The 19,221-nt window shown below is 33.9% G+C and overlaps 1 protein-coding gene across 1 annotated transcript in view; it reads left to right on the forward strand.

Moving 5' to 3' along the window:
* Positions 1–19,221, forward strand: part of LOC110026835 (lys-63-specific deubiquitinase BRCC36-like) — a 34,940-nt gene that overhangs the window by 2,752 nt on the left and 12,967 nt on the right. Inside the window, exons 2-5 of the mRNA XM_020728001.1 lie at positions 2,679–2,804; positions 9,224–9,311; positions 13,552–13,637; positions 13,716–13,916. Coding sequence (XP_020583660.1) covers positions 2,679–2,804; positions 9,224–9,311; positions 13,552–13,637; positions 13,716–13,916 — 501 coding nt within the window. The remainder of the gene's footprint in view (positions 1–2,678; positions 2,805–9,223; positions 9,312–13,551; positions 13,638–13,715; positions 13,917–19,221) is intronic.

A 19,221-nucleotide genomic window follows, 5' to 3' on the forward strand; every position in this document is an offset into this window, starting at 1 on the left:
AACACAAGATTCTGCTGTCATAGGACCATCAATACTGATGAAACAGACAATTTTACCATCCTGCTATCAAATTCATAAATTTTGCCTTTTACTAGCTTATTTCCCATCACTTTTCTTCTAATTATTCTAGCATTAGACTATTTATATGTTTTCTATTTTGGGGATTTTTGGCTATTGTTATTGTGTTTGGAGATTCTGTTCTCTTTTTAATGCTCTCTGAAGTGTTGTATCGTCTTCTTTTTGCAAGTGACGTGTCTGTATCTTGCTCAGGAATGGTCGTGGATACTTCTTGTCGCTCCTATTTCACTATTTGGCTGTTCGACCATTGTTATTAGTCTATACTGCTGTTGAACTGCTACGACCTGCCATGTAATAGCAAATTTCACTCCATCCTCTCTTCCAAATACCATCGGCCTTGCATATTCTCTTTCCCGCTATTTTGCAATCACCTCCCCACTATATTCACTTCTTAAAAACCTTCTAGGAGTCCTATAACGGTATTATTGTGAACCAGATTTCTCATAATTGACTTTTGGATGACTACCTATTCCAATCACTTTTAGTCATTGATCGAACTAAGATTTCTTGTATATATCCAATCTCGACCAAGGCATTTTATGAGAGCTTTCTCTGTTTACATATCAGCATGAGGTGATAGATGGTTGGTTTTGTGGCTAGAATTTAAGGATTTTATTTGATATTGGATTTTAATGGATTTTAACTTAAATTTTGATAATAAATCTTTGAATTTAATTAAACAAAATCATAACTAGAGATTCTTTAGATTTATAGGAATTTAGAGGAAATTAGACCATATCTTACACAAGTAGCCACTTTAGCCCTTCTCCTTTTTCTTGCTAGAGAAAGTGATGAGGCTTTTTGTATTTCATATTTGAATGATTATTCTCTTAAGATGAAATCACCTCCTTGTCCTTACATTTGGAGAAACTCATGTCTTATGTCCTCTTATTTGTTAGAGCATTGAGCATTTTGGAGCCTTGGTAAAGCTTCTCATTTTAGTCATCTCATTTGCTAGAAGATAAATTGTTAGCAGATATGAGGAGGATCCCAAAGATAGTTTTTCCCTTTTTCATGGAAAATCCCTCATCATCTTCTATTTCTTTAGACTTTTTCCTCGTAAACAAATGAAGGAGATCAAGAGTAATTCCAAGGTATATGTAGATTAATATTTGTCCTCAGATACGACGACGACATATAAATCCCTCTCGTTTAGCAAAATCTTAATAATTTTTTTTTTTAAAAAACTCTTTATAAATTTTGTTACCAACTCTTGGATAGTGTATGCATTCCAAAGAGCATCAAGATTATTAACAATTTTATTAAATCTATTAAGGACAGAGAAATATTTTCTTAGAATTTCTTCTATATAATTATGGTCATGAACAAGCATGTTGACGTGGGACTCTTTAGTCTCATTGTTACGCTATTATCCATCATTAAATCACGAAAGAATTAAGCTACAAATTTTAGTTTAGAAACTATTATTTTGTTTAGCCAATGATTTTATGCCTGGTTCATTATGCAACAGATATAACCCGATGACATTTATGTGAATTATTGTCATATATGCATTGAGTTCAAACATCCAGATAGAGACTTTCAGACATATGTCAACGGCATATGAGTATATATGACTAACTGATGAATATATTTTTTAGTAAAATTTATATATGTCTAATTTTCTCCAAATGAACTAAAGTATAGATTGAAAAAATAAAAATATATATAAGCATTCATTAAAAAATTATGAATATTGATCTATATGACATTAATTTTATTCAACACGATGGAGTGATGAGTTTTGAGAAGAGCATGCTAACCATAAAAATTACTTTTCAAAATAGATAACAATCTAGTTGGGAAATTATCTATAAATTTATATTTTTTAAAGATAAAAGTAATTCCAAACTAAATGAAACTTCGAACTTATGTATAATATGACATAATAAACACATTCAAAGGCTTTTCAAAAAGTTCATGAGCCATAACTGCTAAATAAGTCTAAATAGAGAAAATGAGATCGATTTGATAACCAATGGAAAAATGATCAATATAAAATCTTGAGACAATTTAGAGCTCCCAAGCCAACTTCTCATTTTAACCATTCTTAATGAAACACCTAGACAACATAAGGTTAGTCTCTTGAATTGCAAACCTGATACATAGGCAAACAACTAGATGGCAACTTGGAAGACTTGTTATTATCAAATAAGTAATAGGCCATTAGGGTTTGTGGAGCTTATAGAAATGATATATATTTTCTTTAGTAGAATCTTGTTCTTTGTTGAGTTATTGAGGGCTCATACCTGAAAACAATAACACCATATGAATGAGAAAAAGGCTTGTGAGAAATTGTTTGGTTTAGTCTCACAATTATTTGGACTTTAACTATACTTTTGGTTGTTTGTGAAATGGTATATAAGCGTTCTGATTTGCTTACAATTATTTGAATGAAAGAAACAATTTAAAAGTTTTTTAAATTTAAATGAGGAATTGATTGCAACTATCATTTTTATATTCTTCTTGAATGGTGAACTTTGATTATGTTAAAAATTCGAGGTTTTATTCTATATTTTCTCAACTATATTGTTTCGTTTTGTGAGTGTATGTTCATTTTTTAATGTTTACTGTTTAAAGTTTTGAAAAAAATTGTGCAGGACTTGAACAATGGTAACAAAACTGCGCTGATATGGGGTGCATCACCTCAGATGAGATCTGATCGTCGAAAAGATCGAGTGGAGACAAATCCTGAGCAGTTGGCTGCAGCAACAGCACAGGCTGAAATATCCTTGCATTTAATATTTTTTTTTATTAAAGGGTTAATTACATTTTGATCTTAAATGAATTGTTTTTAAATGTTTACTTTTTTTTTCCGAAAACATTTCATTGTCTTTCCCCTTTGATTCTAACTAGGCTTCAAGGCTGCTTAGCAGTGACAAACTCAATTAACCCTCTCTCTCTCTCTCTCTCTCTCTCTTTCACACACAAACACACACACAAACACACACACAAGCCCAAACCCACACCCAACTTATGACGTGAAAGTCCCTTTTTTTATTGTGAATGAGCTGGGCATCAAACTCTCTATTTCCCCCAACTTTTGCTCAAGTTCTTTGATTAGTTGAGGTGAGGTCGTGGGGCTTATCCATGATTGCTCACAGTCTTTTTCTTTAGCACAGCCGGAATGCCCTTCCATGTTGCTAGTTCCCTCATACCTTTTGAGTTGGCTTGAAAGGACTGCCTGGATCCTTTTCCATAACCCCCTCACTTGGATCCCCCTTCTCACTTCCCTCTCTAAAGCACATCCTTAAATTTCTACATTTAATTAGTTTCTAATCGATGGCAAGATCTTCTCAGATAAGATTAAAACTAAATTGTTCATGATGCTAATTTAACTTGGCTCTTGTATCAATTAACCAAACTTAAAGAGGAAATTGAAATAATGGGAACACCTATTCCTAATAGGATCAATTCTAGAAATATGTTTGATACAACAGTAACAAATCCTTAATCCCACTACGTGGGGTCGGCTCATGAAATATTTTTCTTCTTTGTGTCCTATTTAGTGTCATACTTTCATTTAGTTCTAACAAATTAAGATCATTTTTTATACAATAAGCCCAAGTCTTCTTAGGTCTACCTCTGCCTTTCTTAATATAAGTCAAATATAAAACATCTACTCTCCTAATAGGATTATCAGATGGTTGGTCGACGTTTAATGTGACCAAACCATCTAAGACGACACTCTAATTTTGTCCGTCACTGGAGCTACACCAACCCTATCACAGATATATTCATTTCTCATTTTGTTTCTAAGTGTAAAGCCACTCATCCACCTAATCATTCTCATCTCGGCAACACTTAACCTAGTATTATGCTTCTCTTTTAAAGGCCAACATTCAACGCCATAGAGCATTGCAAGTCTCACCACCATCTTATAAAATTTTCCTTTCAGTTTGAGAGAATCTTTTCTATCACACAAAAGGCCCGAAGCATTCCTCCACTTCAACCAACCCACTTGAATTCTACTATTAGCATTCCGCATTCCCATCTATATCATATCACCATCACTTTGAACTAAAGACCCCAGTTATCTAAATCATTCAGACATTTTAATCTGATCACCCAAAGTTACACTTCTGACACTAGAGCTACTACTACTAAAATTACATTCCATGTATTCAATTTTAGTTCTACTCAAATGAAGGCCTTTAGACTCTAATGTAGACCTCCGTAATTGAAGTTTTTCCTCGGCTCTTTCTCTCGTCTTATCCACGAGAAGGATATCATCAGTAAAATGCATACACCAAGGTGCATCCTCCTGTAAATGTCCAGTAAAATATGTTTGATATAACTAAAAAAAAAATACAATGCAAACTTCAAAACAAAATAAACTGTCATGTTGATCTTAAAAATCACTGCTTTTTCACACTTAAAATATTTTTTTCATTTATGTTTAACTTGGGAAATTTCAACTCTAAGATTTTAGTATTTGATATTTGTCAAGTAAAGCACATAACTATCATGCTTTCTAAAAGGTAATCCGAGTCTTCATAAATGGGTTTATCATGTTAATATATAAGATACCTCTGATATCCACGATGAATATTGGATCCAATCCCATCATCTATTGTAGCTTTAGGAATAAGCTCAATTGACTTGTTTGGCAAGCTGTTAGATGTGACTTTGTAAGATGGGGAAATCTAATCAATTATGTTGAAGATGAATTGCTACTAGTGCTCCTCGGTATATTTACTTTGTAAGCATTAGCCCCAGTGCAAAATGGCTTCATTATCCTATCACCTAGTTGTAATTTCATTTCTTTTGTTTACATCAACAATAGGATTACAGATGTCATAATTCAATTTTCTATGAATATTCTCATGCAGATCATGTATGCGCTTTGCACTTGACTGTTCAAATTCCTTGGGTCTAGATTCAACCAGAGGTTCACCAAGATCTATTTGTTTACTAAGCTTATATCATGTGATAATTTCAAATGGAATTGTGCCTATAGACATGTTCACAGATGAGTTATGTCTAAATTAGCTATAAGCTGTATTGAATTCCAACCTGATGTGCTCGTTTATCATATAATATAACGAATCACTCATATTTTTATTAACTATGTTTGTTTGATCATTAGTTTGTTGGTGATAAATAGTAAGTTTTAATTGGTTCTCATTTTTTTCCATAGAACTTTTTCAGAAGTAAATAATGAGTTTGATATTTTTATCATATATACTAGTTTTCGTTATAATACATTTAGTTTAACTACTAATAAAATATGCATTTTTAAAACGAGACCAATCTTTACGAAAATATAAATGTTTTTTTTCTCAACATTCTTTGTAATCCTAGAACAAAGTTTACGCGAACATCCTCTCTAGTTTTGTATAAACTAGGTAAGGGTATATAAACTTGATATTTTGTTTTATTTTCTTGTTGGATAGCTTTTGCACCATAATACTATACATGCAACATCTCATTTCCAGTTTGCCTAATAATACCCATCTTTTGTCATGACTGCAGCCTTCTATCAAAGGAAATGTCCTGTAACACCATCATCATGAAATTCTAAGATGATGGTAATCTCTAAAAGAAAATTTAGGAATGCAAAGATGAATTCCCCTAAAATGGAGGACATTCTTAATAATGAAATCCTTATTAAGCTTTTGCGAAGAACTTGTTAAATCGAGATATTTCTTATTAAAGCCCTGTAGTTAACATAGTTCCCCTTATTGTGACTTATATCAATCACCTTAACTTGCATGGTAAGAGTGTAAACAACTCTACTTAAAACATTAGTGAGGTTATTGTTTGTCCCAAGACAATATTTTAGCATATATTTATATCATTGTCATAATTCAACCCATTTAACTTGCTTATGTTGTAATTTTTTAAGGATTTAAAGTATTTTAAATTTTGATGATTTATACAAATTGTCAAATTCCTTAGCCAAATAGTAATACCTCTAATTTCGAAATGATTGTTCAATGATATAAAATTTCCTTTCATAATTGGAATACTTATGTTTTACTTCAATTAACACACTACAATAAATAATTGAATGTTTATCTTAATTCAATACTTCAATTTCTATGACAAACTTATCCCATGAAATTTTGAAAAAATATTAAATCAGGCAATCTTAGTAATTAGTTAGGCTATTTTTTATTGTTATTGAAGGCAAGATTCTCGTGAGAGTACCCTATGGAATTTTTTATTGTGAAATGTATCTCAAATCTTTCATACAAACAATCCTTCCATCTTATAAGCAATTCATCTCTTTCTATTAGGTTTGTTTGATGGCAACCATTTCTTATATCATTATTTGAGAAAATACATCCCAATGCACATCATCTCATCATTGGAATTTGTAATTGATATTTGATAGAAATTTTTGTCAATCACTTAGCTATCCATATATGTTCTCCCACTTTGATCATTTTTGGGTGCAAGTGGGGCTGTAATCGAGCCAAGTTGAGTTGAGTATGACACTGGTTGGACTTGACTTGGTAGAATCATAAGTTGTTTATGTTTAGTTTGAGCTTGAAGACGAGCTTCAAAAATATATTTATACTTGCCCTTTCTAAAATTTTTAATATTCATATTTGACTTATATTCTACTTGTTTAGATTAATTTAAAAACTAAAAATTCAATTGAGTACTTGATTTTTTTATATTGATTTAAACATTTGATTTGTACATGATATTTAATGTAAAATTAGTAAAAAAGTTAAAATTTTAAATTAGTATTTATTTTTTTTATATAAAGTTATTAACAAATGATATTACAAATTTAAATAAATAAGTAATTGAATAAATTTTAAATTAGCATCTAACTGGTGAATACTAAGTAAACAAAATAATATATAAATTATAAGTATTTTTTTACAATCAAATAACATAAATGAGTACTAACAATATAGTTCATCAAAATAATTTTTTTTTAAAATTTTTTGAAATGTATATTCACTGTGATATTAAATTATAAAATATTACTATTAAATATATTATTAAATAAGTTCTAATTAATCAAGTTTTATTTAAATAATTTATCATATAAGCATAGTTCATTTAACAAATTACTCGTTGAACAACAAACAAGTTTGTTCATGAACATTAACAAGTGAGTTGGACTTTGTTCAAATTTGATCTATTTAAGCTCCGATTTCAAACTTATTTATTTACTAATTTGAACAAAAAATGATCGAGTATTAATCAAGCAGAGTTCAAGTTGTTCATCAAGTAGGTGCAAGTAATAAAGTAACATTAAAGTTTCGTTTGGGACAGCTTTTTGGCTCCTTTGCTTTTTAGACCGCCACCACAATTTTGTTTGGGGAATTGCTTTTCTGCTGCTTTCTAGAAAATTCTATGGGAGAAAGCTGTGTTTTTCAACTTGACTTGTTAAAGTGTGGTGACTGTCTGAAAGTTGCGGTCGGACTTTTTGAAAGTAAAATAAATTTATAATGGTCATCGTAGCTTTTTAAACAACAACTTCTTTTACAGCAGCTTCAGAGTCATTTCTTCAAAAAGCTGGACCTGGCTCAAATAGACCCTAAATGGACTTAAGCTTCCCTAATAAATCCTTTTCTTAGAAATTGATCCAATTCTGTAGTGTTAAGCTGATCATTAACTTTTTATTTCCTATACTTATTAGGTCTTGTGAATCTTTTAATTGGTTTTGGATGATAATTGATAATTCTCTTTATTAGGATATTTTTCTTCACTTCCAAGTGATATGTTGATACAACTTAATTCTTTAATATCAATTTGATGTTATTTTGCCTCAATTCCAAGTGATATGTTGATATGTCGCCTCACTTCCGAGTGATACTATAAATTTTACTTGTGAATCTTTTAATTGGTTTTGGAAGATAATTGATAATTCTCCTTAATAGGCTATTTTGCCTCACTTCCGAGTGATATGTTGATACAACTTAATTCTTTAATATCAATTTGATGTAGGTTGTTTAAAGTGTTAGGGTTCACTAATGCAACATAGAACAATAATGCATGTTAACAACTTAAAATAAGACACCATCTATTGCCAAATGGATTCCCTACAATTTATTGGCTTTAAAATTGGCAAAGTTTACAATTGATGGCCAAGACTATTCAAGATGTTTTGACCATGCAAAAACCTGCCTTTGCTTACCCTCTTTGCATTCACACAACTTGCTTACTCCGGGCCTCTTCATCTACTCTAGCACTCAGCATTCCTGGCATCCTTTAGCTCTCATGTGAGGTGTTGTTACTTCATGCGATCCAATGGTGCTATTGGTGCATTTGGGTCTAGCTTGCAACTCCAGCTCATGCACTTTGGGCCTTAGCTCTTCTCGTGCTGCTGGCACCTTTGAGCATTAGGGTTCTCACCGTAGCACCATAGCACTCTTATGTGAGCTGCTGCTGTTAGGACACTTGCTTGCTTGTAGCTCCATGATCTTTGTTTGCTCACGTGGTACATTTGGTTTATTGTTGCTTGTGATCACGCTGTCTCTAGTTTTAACGCCTAGTTTAGTAACCTTTCTTCTTCAGGCTGGTTCTTTGTTAGTTATTTTTGTTCCACTTCCACATCAGACGTCTAGCAATGTGCCTCCTTGCTTCCTTTGGCTCCATCTCGTTCCTCTCTATTTTTTCTACATATTCTGCTAATGGCTGCTTCCTCTTTAGCTGCTAACACACCTGGGATTTTGACCTATGCGCAATCTCGCACCGCCAAAAAGAAAAAAATATTTTACTGCAGCTGCAAGTGGGAATAGGGTTCCTACTATTTTGCTTATCCCCTTTTAACGCTCGCGTATTTTCAACGAGGTTTTTCTTAGCTCATCATATGCTCCAATTATTTTTTCAAGGTAAATCATCGCTCATATTTTCTATTAAGGAGATCTTTTAGTTGGCTTCTCCTTTCTCTTCTCTTTTTAGTTTTCTTGGCATCGTCCCTGCATGGGGATTATTTTCAGATTTGTGGCCAAGTTGAGATTAGTTGGGGTTCAGTTGAACTTAGGGTTTTTGTCATGTTATTATCGAAGTATTCATATAAGCTTATTTTTTAAGACCAGCCTCAAGGAGATCATCATAAGTGGATGGGTTCCCAATGTAGATGCTAAGGGGTCACCCTACCTGTTCTTCAAAACTTTTATAAATCTTTTTATGATTATGTTACTTGTTTTCTTTGTTCTACTTGACCCCTTGGAACAAATTGTCACAGACGATTGGAAGGACTACAAGGGTCATTGGGTGGTACCATTCACATCCACATATTACAGTTCTCCCATCTCATGTAGGTATGTGCAGATGGTAGACAGTAAAATTTATTTTGATGCAGCTTTATTTCAAATTTAAAATTTTGAACTTCAGTTTCTGAAACAGCAAATATGAAAAAGAAAAAAAGAAAGCAGAAAACATTTTGTTGGCTTTTTGTGTTGTTTTGTAAACTTCATGTCCTGTTGTATCTCCCTTTTACAGTTGGTGCCAATTCCACTCATGGCACATGCAACAAACACACATGCACGTACTCACTCACATGCATGAACTTACACACTACACAACATATACTAACGTACATGCCTGAGCAGGCTAACGCACTTCCACATGCACATATAAGTGTGTGCACGGACAGCATATGTACACACACTCACATGTAAAATTAACACTAGATATCTGCCTTTCTGTTGATCGACCTTGAAGAGCAGTATTTTTCCTTATACTTGAAAGGCATGTATGTGTTCCATAAGATCAGACATTTTGAATTTACTACCAAAATTTATGTCGCCTTTGTATCATAAGGGTTAGTTATGGAGTATTTAGTACCTTTTTTTTTCTGCCATCTTGTCTTGCTATTTGATGAACCCATACATATGTAACATCATTTGTAACATTTTTTTTTTAATTTTTGTGGCTTGAACCGGCAATGAGAAGGATGTGATAGGGATACATTTTTCTGAATGTGATCTCCTAGCATTGACTGTGTAGTTTATCAGCTCAGTTTGAATAATTGAAGTTTTTGGGATGCACTTTACAATATGCAATGCTGTCGACGTGAATTCAACATGAGCTTTTGGTTTTGGTTGACTATCAACTAGTTTTGTAATTTTTTTTGGGTTCTATAGTGTATTTGATGTGTCACATGAATAATTCTTAAGATGTAATGAATTTTGCATTTCTTGTATTGACGACTTGTGAACATATTGACAAGGACTATTTCAATTGCAAGTCACATAGGAATTAGTTTCACTTTAAGAATTGGAGATGGTTTGAATAAGAAAACAATGTTTATTTATGGATCAAGGTTTGTTTATTGAGGATTTCAGGTAATTTAATTCATTGCTAAATTTGAAGAATCATTGGGGTGGGCTGAGCAAGTTTTTTTTGGAGATGCTTCCTTAATTTATTTTCACAGGCTCCGAAAATTTCCATTTGATTTTCTCAAGGAAGTTGTAATTCCTAGTTAAAATTTTAGAAGGCATTAGATGTCAGATAAAAACCTACCCGATATTTCGTTCTCAGTTAACTGGAATTTTATGATTATCATAGGCGCAAGTCCTATGGCTAATTATCTTTTTTAGCAATAGGAGATTATTTTTTGATTATGTTGGGTGAGAGGTGCGAAAAATCGATTTGAGAGATCCAAAATAAAACTTTGAACAAAAGTGTACAAATTATAAATCACAGAAAACATAAAGAATACCAAAATTTAACATGGAAAAAACCGAGAATGGGAAAAAAAATTACAAGGTCACATCGCCAAGAAGTTCAGTATAAAAAATGAGGGGAATTGTACAAATTACACTACACTCAAGCCCTTCTACTCTTTGGAGCTCATGAACACTATACTTTGGAACTTAAGAACAACTCCTTTTCTTTCTCCTCACACCAAAGTCCTTTGAAATCCAACTTCTCTTCGCACACCGATCTCCAAGTGAAGACATGATTTTAAGCCTCGAACTGCCCGAATGCGGTTACTTGCGTCGGGGTGCCGTGATTGGGCGCTGTGACGCCCCTTCTTTGTGTTGATGCTCTAATCTCTTAGTGTTGGGGTGTTGACTGCTCTGTTTCTGAACCTGTACATTGACCTGTGTGGGCGCTATGACGCCCTCTCTTGGCACTGGAGCATCACGCGCTCGATTTTTATGCTTTAGGGCACTGCATCCCTCTACAGAAAAACATTTTTGGGGACAACACCCCCCCTCGAACCCAATATAGGGGATCTCATCCCCTTTACCCCCTAAGAAAACTCACCATATTCTTATTGACATTCATGAACTATATATTGATTAAGCTTGACTTGTTTAAAATTTTCAATGTTTGAACTTGATTTGTTTATAACAAGTGAATGAGTATTTAAACGAGCTAAAAATTCAAACAAGTATCCAGATTTTAATAAAAAAAATTAATAAATAATTTTATAAATTTGATCACAATTTCTAATTTATTGATTATAAATTCTAAACCCTACAATATCTAAAATTTCGTTTCTTCTCCATTTTGTCCTAAATCTTACTTAGGGGCTATTTAGTAGGCTGTTTTTTGTAGCATTTAAGCATTATTTAACTTAAATCTTACGAAACAACTAAAAATGAAAACTTTAAAACCTACAGGAACTTAAATCCTGCTTCTCCTTTTTTTTTTGCCCAAAATTAATGAAGCAGCATTAAACAAGATTTTACCTAAATCCTGCCAATAAACAAAAATGACAAAATAAAGCTCTGAAGGATTTTAAATTCCGTTTCTCCTCCATTTTTCCTGAAATCTAAGATATTGTCTAAACAACAAAAATGACAACTTTAAACCATATAGGATCTTAAATCCCATTTCTTCTTGAAAATTGGAGGAGGATTTATAGGATTTAAAGAGGTTGAAGCGCGTGAAGTGGAATGCGAAGAAGCATAAGAAATTTGAGGGTTAATTGGGTAGAATTTAGGAGCATAATGAAAAGGGGAGATATACCAGAGACTAAAATTTCGGAGATCCTTGCACGGTGCTATCTCATTGTTGCCTTCATTGCTTTCAATCTCTAACAACTCGGGATTTCGTTTGTTTCAGGCATAATTGGAAGTGTCGAAAGTGTGAGAGGCTAGAGAGAAAGTAAGGTTTGTGGGGATTTAAAATTAAATTTAAGGGAACATTTCATACATATCACACAAGTCTCATGTATTTTCACATGTAATACCTAAACTTTAATAAATAAATATTTAATTAATAATTATATATTAATAAAATAAATATATAATTGATAATTAATCTAAGAATTTTATTGATTTAATAATATATTACTATTAAATATATAATTAAATAAATTATAGTTAAATTTTATTTAGATAATATATCATATATAATACGAGCTATCATCGAGCTTATTGTCATGCATTATATATATATTTTTTGAAATAATATATCGAGTATTATCGAGCTTAATATCGAATATTTAACAGGTTACTTGTTTAACAACAAATGAGTTTGTTCGTGAACATAAATGAACAAGTTCGATTATGTTTATGTTTAGTTCATCTAAGATTCGAGTTTTTAAAAATTGTTCAAGCTTGTTTATTTTTTAATTTGAATGAACATGATTAAGTCTTAATCGAGCCGACTTTGAGTTGTTCATCGAGTGCGTTGGTTCATTTACGACCCTAATGTTGACGATGTTGGCTGGTGAAAGAGATGCTCGATCAAGTGTGTTGAGGGAAGGAGAGATCCCTCGAGTAAGGTGGCGTGTGAGGGACATGGAAAGAAGGGAGTCTTTTGTTTGCCGAATAAGCTAGGGATGACGGTTGGTGGTGCTGTTTGCGAGGGAGCATAATTGTATGGGAAGGATTTGTAGCTATGTTGAGGAAGTCAGGTGAGCAAGTGGATGACAGTGTGATTTTGGATGTGAAGGGGAGTGCCTTGGACCCAAGGATGTGTGAAGCAAAGGAAGAGAATTTAGTGTGGAGAAGATATGCGGGCTAGGGAGGAAGCCAAGAGTGAGTGAAGGATTTGCATAAATGGGATGTGGTGAGATTGAGAGAGAGTAGTTCGAGGGTTTGTTTTTTTTTCTAGAATTTTTTATTTTTTTCTTATCGTTTTTTTTTTAATATGAGAGACGGAGCAGATGGGGATGATAACTAATATGACACCAACGATGAGATTCGTGGGATGCAACTATACAAGGGAATATTAAAATGATTTTGATTTGACATTTTCTTTACAATTAATTTTTAATTAATTAATTGTAATAATAATTAGAATGGTAACATAAAAATAAAATTTAGCATATCATATTGGTTTCTATCTGAGTCAATTTAATGAGACTAGTAGCACCCAATATGTTGCATTATGTTTAATATCAAATGTATGTTGACATTATGTGAAGGAAGTTGGAACTTTGAAGAGTTTTAAATTATGTTTGAGTTTACCTACGTTCAATAATATTTTGATAATCTCTCTCCATTGCTTGTTATTTTTTGTATCAGTGTGAATGCTTTTGGAAGAAGCTTTAGATTTAGTTTACCAGACATAAAACGTGTTAGAGTTGTGCTTCTACAGATGTCCGTACTCAGGCGATGTATCAGATGCTGGATAGGGGCTTCATTGGGCTGATATTTTCTTGCTTCAGTGAGGATGCTCAGAAGGTTTCCATTTGACGTTGCTGTCTCAAAATAACATTCGGGATTTGGATTTCTATCTGTGATGTTTTTGAATTTTTTCAGGTTGGGAGAATTCAGGTTATTGCTTTTCAATCTGCTGATTTGAAACAGAGATATGAATCTCCTGCTAGAGATACAACTGTTGATATTGATACTTCTTCGAGCTGGAGTTCCTTTGACAATCCTAGGTCAGCTTCAGAATCTGCTGTTATTGAGTACATTGAACAGGACAGTGGTGACTCAAGAATGACAAAAGCAGCTAAGGTAACTTAATATTTTTGTTTTTTGTTTTTCTTTTTTAACTTCTTGTTTTCTTTCTTCTACTTGCTGAGAATTGTGCATCATCTGTAAATTAACTGTACCTTTGACATTTGGAGGCATTATGTATCTGCTTCAATAGTTGAGAAATTCTTGATTTTTCAAGACATCTGTATGATGCTGTCAAATTGACATTTGATATAACTAATTGATATGTTCTCAGGGATTTTCTAGATGCCAACTTTTAAATGAGCCTTGGGAGTGTTTGTGAGCATGTAGATCTGAAACATAGTCTTTGAAGTGGCATGCGTAAAAAAAAATTATATTTTATTTGTTGTGTTAGAAGTTATAATAGGATAATTTATTCCTGTGAGAAGTTATGAGGAATAAATTATTTCCTTAAGTTAGTAGTTATTTCCTTTCCTATTTTATATTTATTTTCTTAGATTATGAGTTATTTTCTTTCCTATTTTAGGTTTTCCTATTTTATAATTTTTTCTTTATCTCCATTTAATTAATAGGAATTGATTAATTGGAGATTTAGGAGTTATAACTTTTCTTTCATATTATTTCTTTTATTTCTTTCATATTCTAGGATTCATGTAAGGGTTCTTTATACCTCTTTTTATATCAATAAAAATATTATGCTTTATTCCTCATTATTCTAAATTTTACCATGATATCAGAGTCTAATTTTGTACCCTAGCCAACGATCCTCCTTCTTGAACCGCCGAACTCTTTCCTGCCATCCTTTGTGTGGGAAGGGAGGGGCACTCGTCTTTATTTTTGAAACACCAATTTCTCTTCTTCTCTCGCTGCAGGGCTTCCAGTTTTTCCTAACAACCATCCTCTCTGGTTGTTTTTTCTCAGTTGCTGGCCTGTTCTGCATCCGACCAACCCTTCCTGATTTCCTGTAGCTTATTTTCTGTAGGAAATTTCTACCACCTGACCTAGATCTGCCGTCAACCAATTTACTGTAATTTCTCAGCCGATGTCCTGTAATTTTCCACTCGATTTCCTAGAATTTCCCTGAAGGTTCTGTCGCTGCTTCTTACCGCAGTAAATTTCTAGGTTTCTGCCGCTGTTCCAAGGATTGTTTTAGTACGCTGCTCCAGGAAACGACCAATTTATGGTTTGTCGAGGCCCTTTCTTCTGTTTACAAGCATTAGAGGATTTTTCTGGAGATGCTTTGTTCGCAATGAAAACCAAGAAGCGAAATGACTATTCTCATATCATCTCTTGTTCAAGAAAATCCGTGCTTTAAGGTTTTTCAGAAATTTGTAAAACCTTCACATCTTCTGCTAGCAACTGAGGTGACCATATATCCCATGCATGTTTCTGAAGGGATTATTTCTTCTACGGAATTGGATCAGCTTAGTTTGTTCTGCATAATCGAGTTGTGCACAAGCAGAGACTTTGAAACTTGTTTCAGAGATCTCAATGCTGCAATATTGCTATGTCTAGTAGATGAGAACGATAAATCAATTATGCAAATGATATCTGCTCTTTCATTAGAGCACCCAAGAAAGGAGAATGATATGATAATCTCTTAATACTTCCACTTCCAGAGAGGCTCTATTGATATTGTCACCTTTAAAATCCTACTTGCAGCCTTATCCTTCCCTAGAGGATCTCCCGTCACCAGTTGTTCCTCCTGCAAGAGAAATCCTTGGATGGTGGCACTGATGTCTCGGAAGCTGTTGGAGTTGCGGCTGCCCTTCTGCAAACGACGATAAACCGATGGATCTGACAGACCTACTCACAAAGGTACCTCGACATCCTTGAGAAAAGGAAGACACTTCCCGTGTGGTAGCAGAAAGATGAGTTCCTTCGAGTTCTTCGTGACAACCAAACCTTTATTCTTGTTGTGGAAACTGAGAGTGGCAAGACCACCCATATTCAATTTTTTTTGGAAGAGAAATTCTTAGAGAAACGTCTTGTGGTCGCTTGCACACAACCTTGCAGAGGGTCTGCAATGTCTGTTTCTCGTAGATTTGCTGAGGAGATGGGCCTAGCAATTGAAGAAGCGAGAAGCAATGGCTAACCCCTCTTTTAGAGAGGGCCTTCCCGCTTGTTTTTTAAACATGTTTCCTGCAGCAGTAAGACTTTAATTTCCGCAGGTCCCTACCGTTGGAGGTGCAGCTTTTCCTGGAGGTCCTTCCCGCTATTTTTTTGGCGCCTGTTCCCTGCAACAGTTCGACTTCCTTCATTCCAGCATTCTGCTTCACTGATTTCCAACAGCCTGGCTTCCTAGTTTCTAGTAGGTCGGCTTTTCTGATTTTATCTAGGCTCTACTCCAGAATTTTTTCCTATATCGGACCCTCCTTCAGAGCTATATCTGCAGCAAGTCCACCAGAATTCTTCTTGCAGCAGACCCTCTTCCAAAGCGTTTTCCTCCATCAAGGCTTGCCTCTAGAGTTATTTCCTTTTTTTTAAAGTCATATCTTACAATTTTTTCTGTCGGTTGTCTACTTCCCTACAAACTCTCATGCAACATTACATGTAGGAGCCTTTTGCCTACAGACACTACAAGAACGACAGTCAATGACAACCACAATCAACTAAAAGCCAACTTTTCCTGCAATAAGCTCTGCAAATTCCCCTATAACATTATTTGTAAGAGTGTTCCACCTACCTACAGACATTGCAGGAACTGCAGTCGAAGACAATAATAGTACGGGATGAAGACTTCAATTTCTTCCTCGCCCATTGTTTGATGTTTTAAAATTTAAGTGGAACATGGTTTTCAACCATATTTTAATTTGAGGGTGGTGTTAGAGGTTATATTAGAAAATAATTTATTCTTATGAGAAATTATGAGAGATAAATTATTTCATTATATTAGGAGTTATTTCCTTTCTTATTTTATATTTATTTCCTTGTATTAGGAGTTATTTCCTTTCCTATTTTATATTTATTTCCTTGGATTATAAGCTATTTCTTTTTTTATTTTAGGTTTTTCTATTTTATGTTTTTTCCTTTATCTCCAAATAAGTAATACGAATTGATTTTTTGGAAATTTAGGAGTTATATTTTTCCTTCGTGTTTTTTTTTTTTTGTTTTCTTTCATATTCTAGGATTCATGTAAGGGTTATTTATTTCCCTTTTCATATCAATAAAAATATTCTATTTTTTTCCTCATTATTCTGGATTTCAACATGATGTTTCTTCAAACTTTATTTGTTTGGTTTTGGGGCTGAGGTTTGATATTTTGTACGATAAAGATATTTGTCAAAGAAATGAGGACGAGTTAAGACCTTTTGTGAACATTAACTCACATTCCTATCATTCAGTTCCTGACCTCTGTTTGAGGTGATCTTATTGCTTATCTAAAATTTATATTGGTCTTACCCATTCTAATGACGTTCTTATGAGATTAGATGGTCATGTTATTTTTTAGATATTTCTTTCATTTTATTCTATTGCTGTAAAATCCTTTTCAATTGATTTTATTTTTGTTATTTTCACCTTCCAGCTTCCACCTTCCCTTCATCCATTTTGTTCACAAATTCCTTCAAGATATGAGATGAGTTGATATAATTTTCTCATAGCCTTTGTGTTGTTATCTTGGGGTGGGCTTTGACTGGGCCTTGCACCACATTTTTCTTGGAAAATGAAACAATAACTCAAGTTCTATGGAAGATAAACTAGGTATAGAGACAAGCTTTCCATAGATTTCCCCTAGGAGGAATGTGTGACTTTCCTATGGTTTATTTTGATTTGGGGGATTGAAATTTTTTGTATGCTTATGATTAATTATATCTTAAAAAATGATGCTTGTAATGTTCTTGATTAAGCATGTCACTTATGTTTGCATTCATTTTTCACAGTTTAAGGCTAAAATCTAGTTGGTTCATCAAAGATGTGCCTGACACGAAATGATGAAGACCAAAAGGGCGAACAAACAAAGGGACCCCTACTTAGTAACCAAGTACTTGAAATAAGATGAGGTATGGGTAGTCTCACAATCTCTCAAGTGTAACTCATAAACCAAATAAACCAAATAAACCAAATAAACCAAATAAACCAAATAAACAAATAAAATGTACGAATGATTCATGGAAGTGGACTTCTAGATAAAGAGAGAGGACCTTTAGCAAGGTGCAAAGCGATGGTGGTAAGAATCTCAGTGTATCTGTATCTGTTTCATTCATCCCCACCTAGTAGTGGAGTCCTCTCATGCATAAAGGTTGACTGAAGATTGCGTAGCAAAGAAAGATTGCTTTTTTCAGGAGCCCGAGGAGCCCGCCGATTGTGATTTCACGTCTCGCGCCGGTGCCCAATTGAAATTTTTTGTGGAGATAGAATTGCATATAACATTTTTCTTTTGATTGATTGAATGTGAATGAAGGCCGAGACTCTGAATAGAATATTGTGAAACTTAGATCCTACAACTTGCTGGGAAAGAGACGATCGGAGCACGGAGAGTCAGAGCTGGCTGTGAAAGATTTGAAGCGAAGGATTGCGATGAGTAGAGACCCGAAGCTCCCATCTTTTGCCTCCTCTTGCGCGCGTACAGTCGTGTGCAAGGCAAATGACTTGGAATTGTGGTATGCAGAAACCTAAAATTTCCTTCGATTTCTTCTTCCCGCTCTGTCCTCGGGAAGGTAGTCGTGACTGGTGTTTGCGGGGAAGGTCGACGAGATCGTGGGACATAGGGAAAGCTGACAAGATTGCAACACACAAGAAGTGCCTTCTTAACCGTTTTTTACGTTGTACAAGAGGGTGGCAACAACAATACAATTGCGACAAGAGCTTGCTAGGAAGGCGACGATGGAGCTTCCATCTTCTATGAAGACCGATGAGTTAAGCTTGTTGGCAGTCTAGAGATTCGAGCTGATTTTTATGGTCCTGATTTAAACAAATCACTAGATCACGACATACAAGTAGGACTGTCAAAATGGCTCGTTGTTCGCGAACAGCTCGTGTTCAGCTCGTTAAGAAGCTCGTGTTCGGCTTGTTAATTTCGTTTGATAAGTTAACAAGCCGAACACGAACTAAGATGTGTTCGTTCGTGTTCGGCTCGTTTTGGCTCGAAATACAACTCATCAAGTTTATATATATATAAGTAGTGTTTTAAACAAATCTAATTGACTACAAGGCTACAAAGATTTATAATCAATTAAAATATTAATTAAGAAAATAGAATAAAAATTATTAAATTAGATTCAAATGATGTTTTAATATAAATAATAATTTTTAAATCTTCCTCAAACCCTTATCGTCTTATGACTACGTGATTAGGGCTGTTAAAAGGACTCTTTGTTCGTGAACAGCTCGTGTTCGGCTCCGTTAAAAAAAAAAACCAAAA

Source organism: Phalaenopsis equestris, unplaced genomic scaffold (assembly GCF_001263595.1).
Source record: "Phalaenopsis equestris unplaced genomic scaffold, ASM126359v1 Scaffold000402, whole genome shotgun sequence".
In the NCBI taxonomy this organism is placed as follows: domain Eukaryota; kingdom Viridiplantae; phylum Streptophyta; class Magnoliopsida; order Asparagales; family Orchidaceae; genus Phalaenopsis; species Phalaenopsis equestris.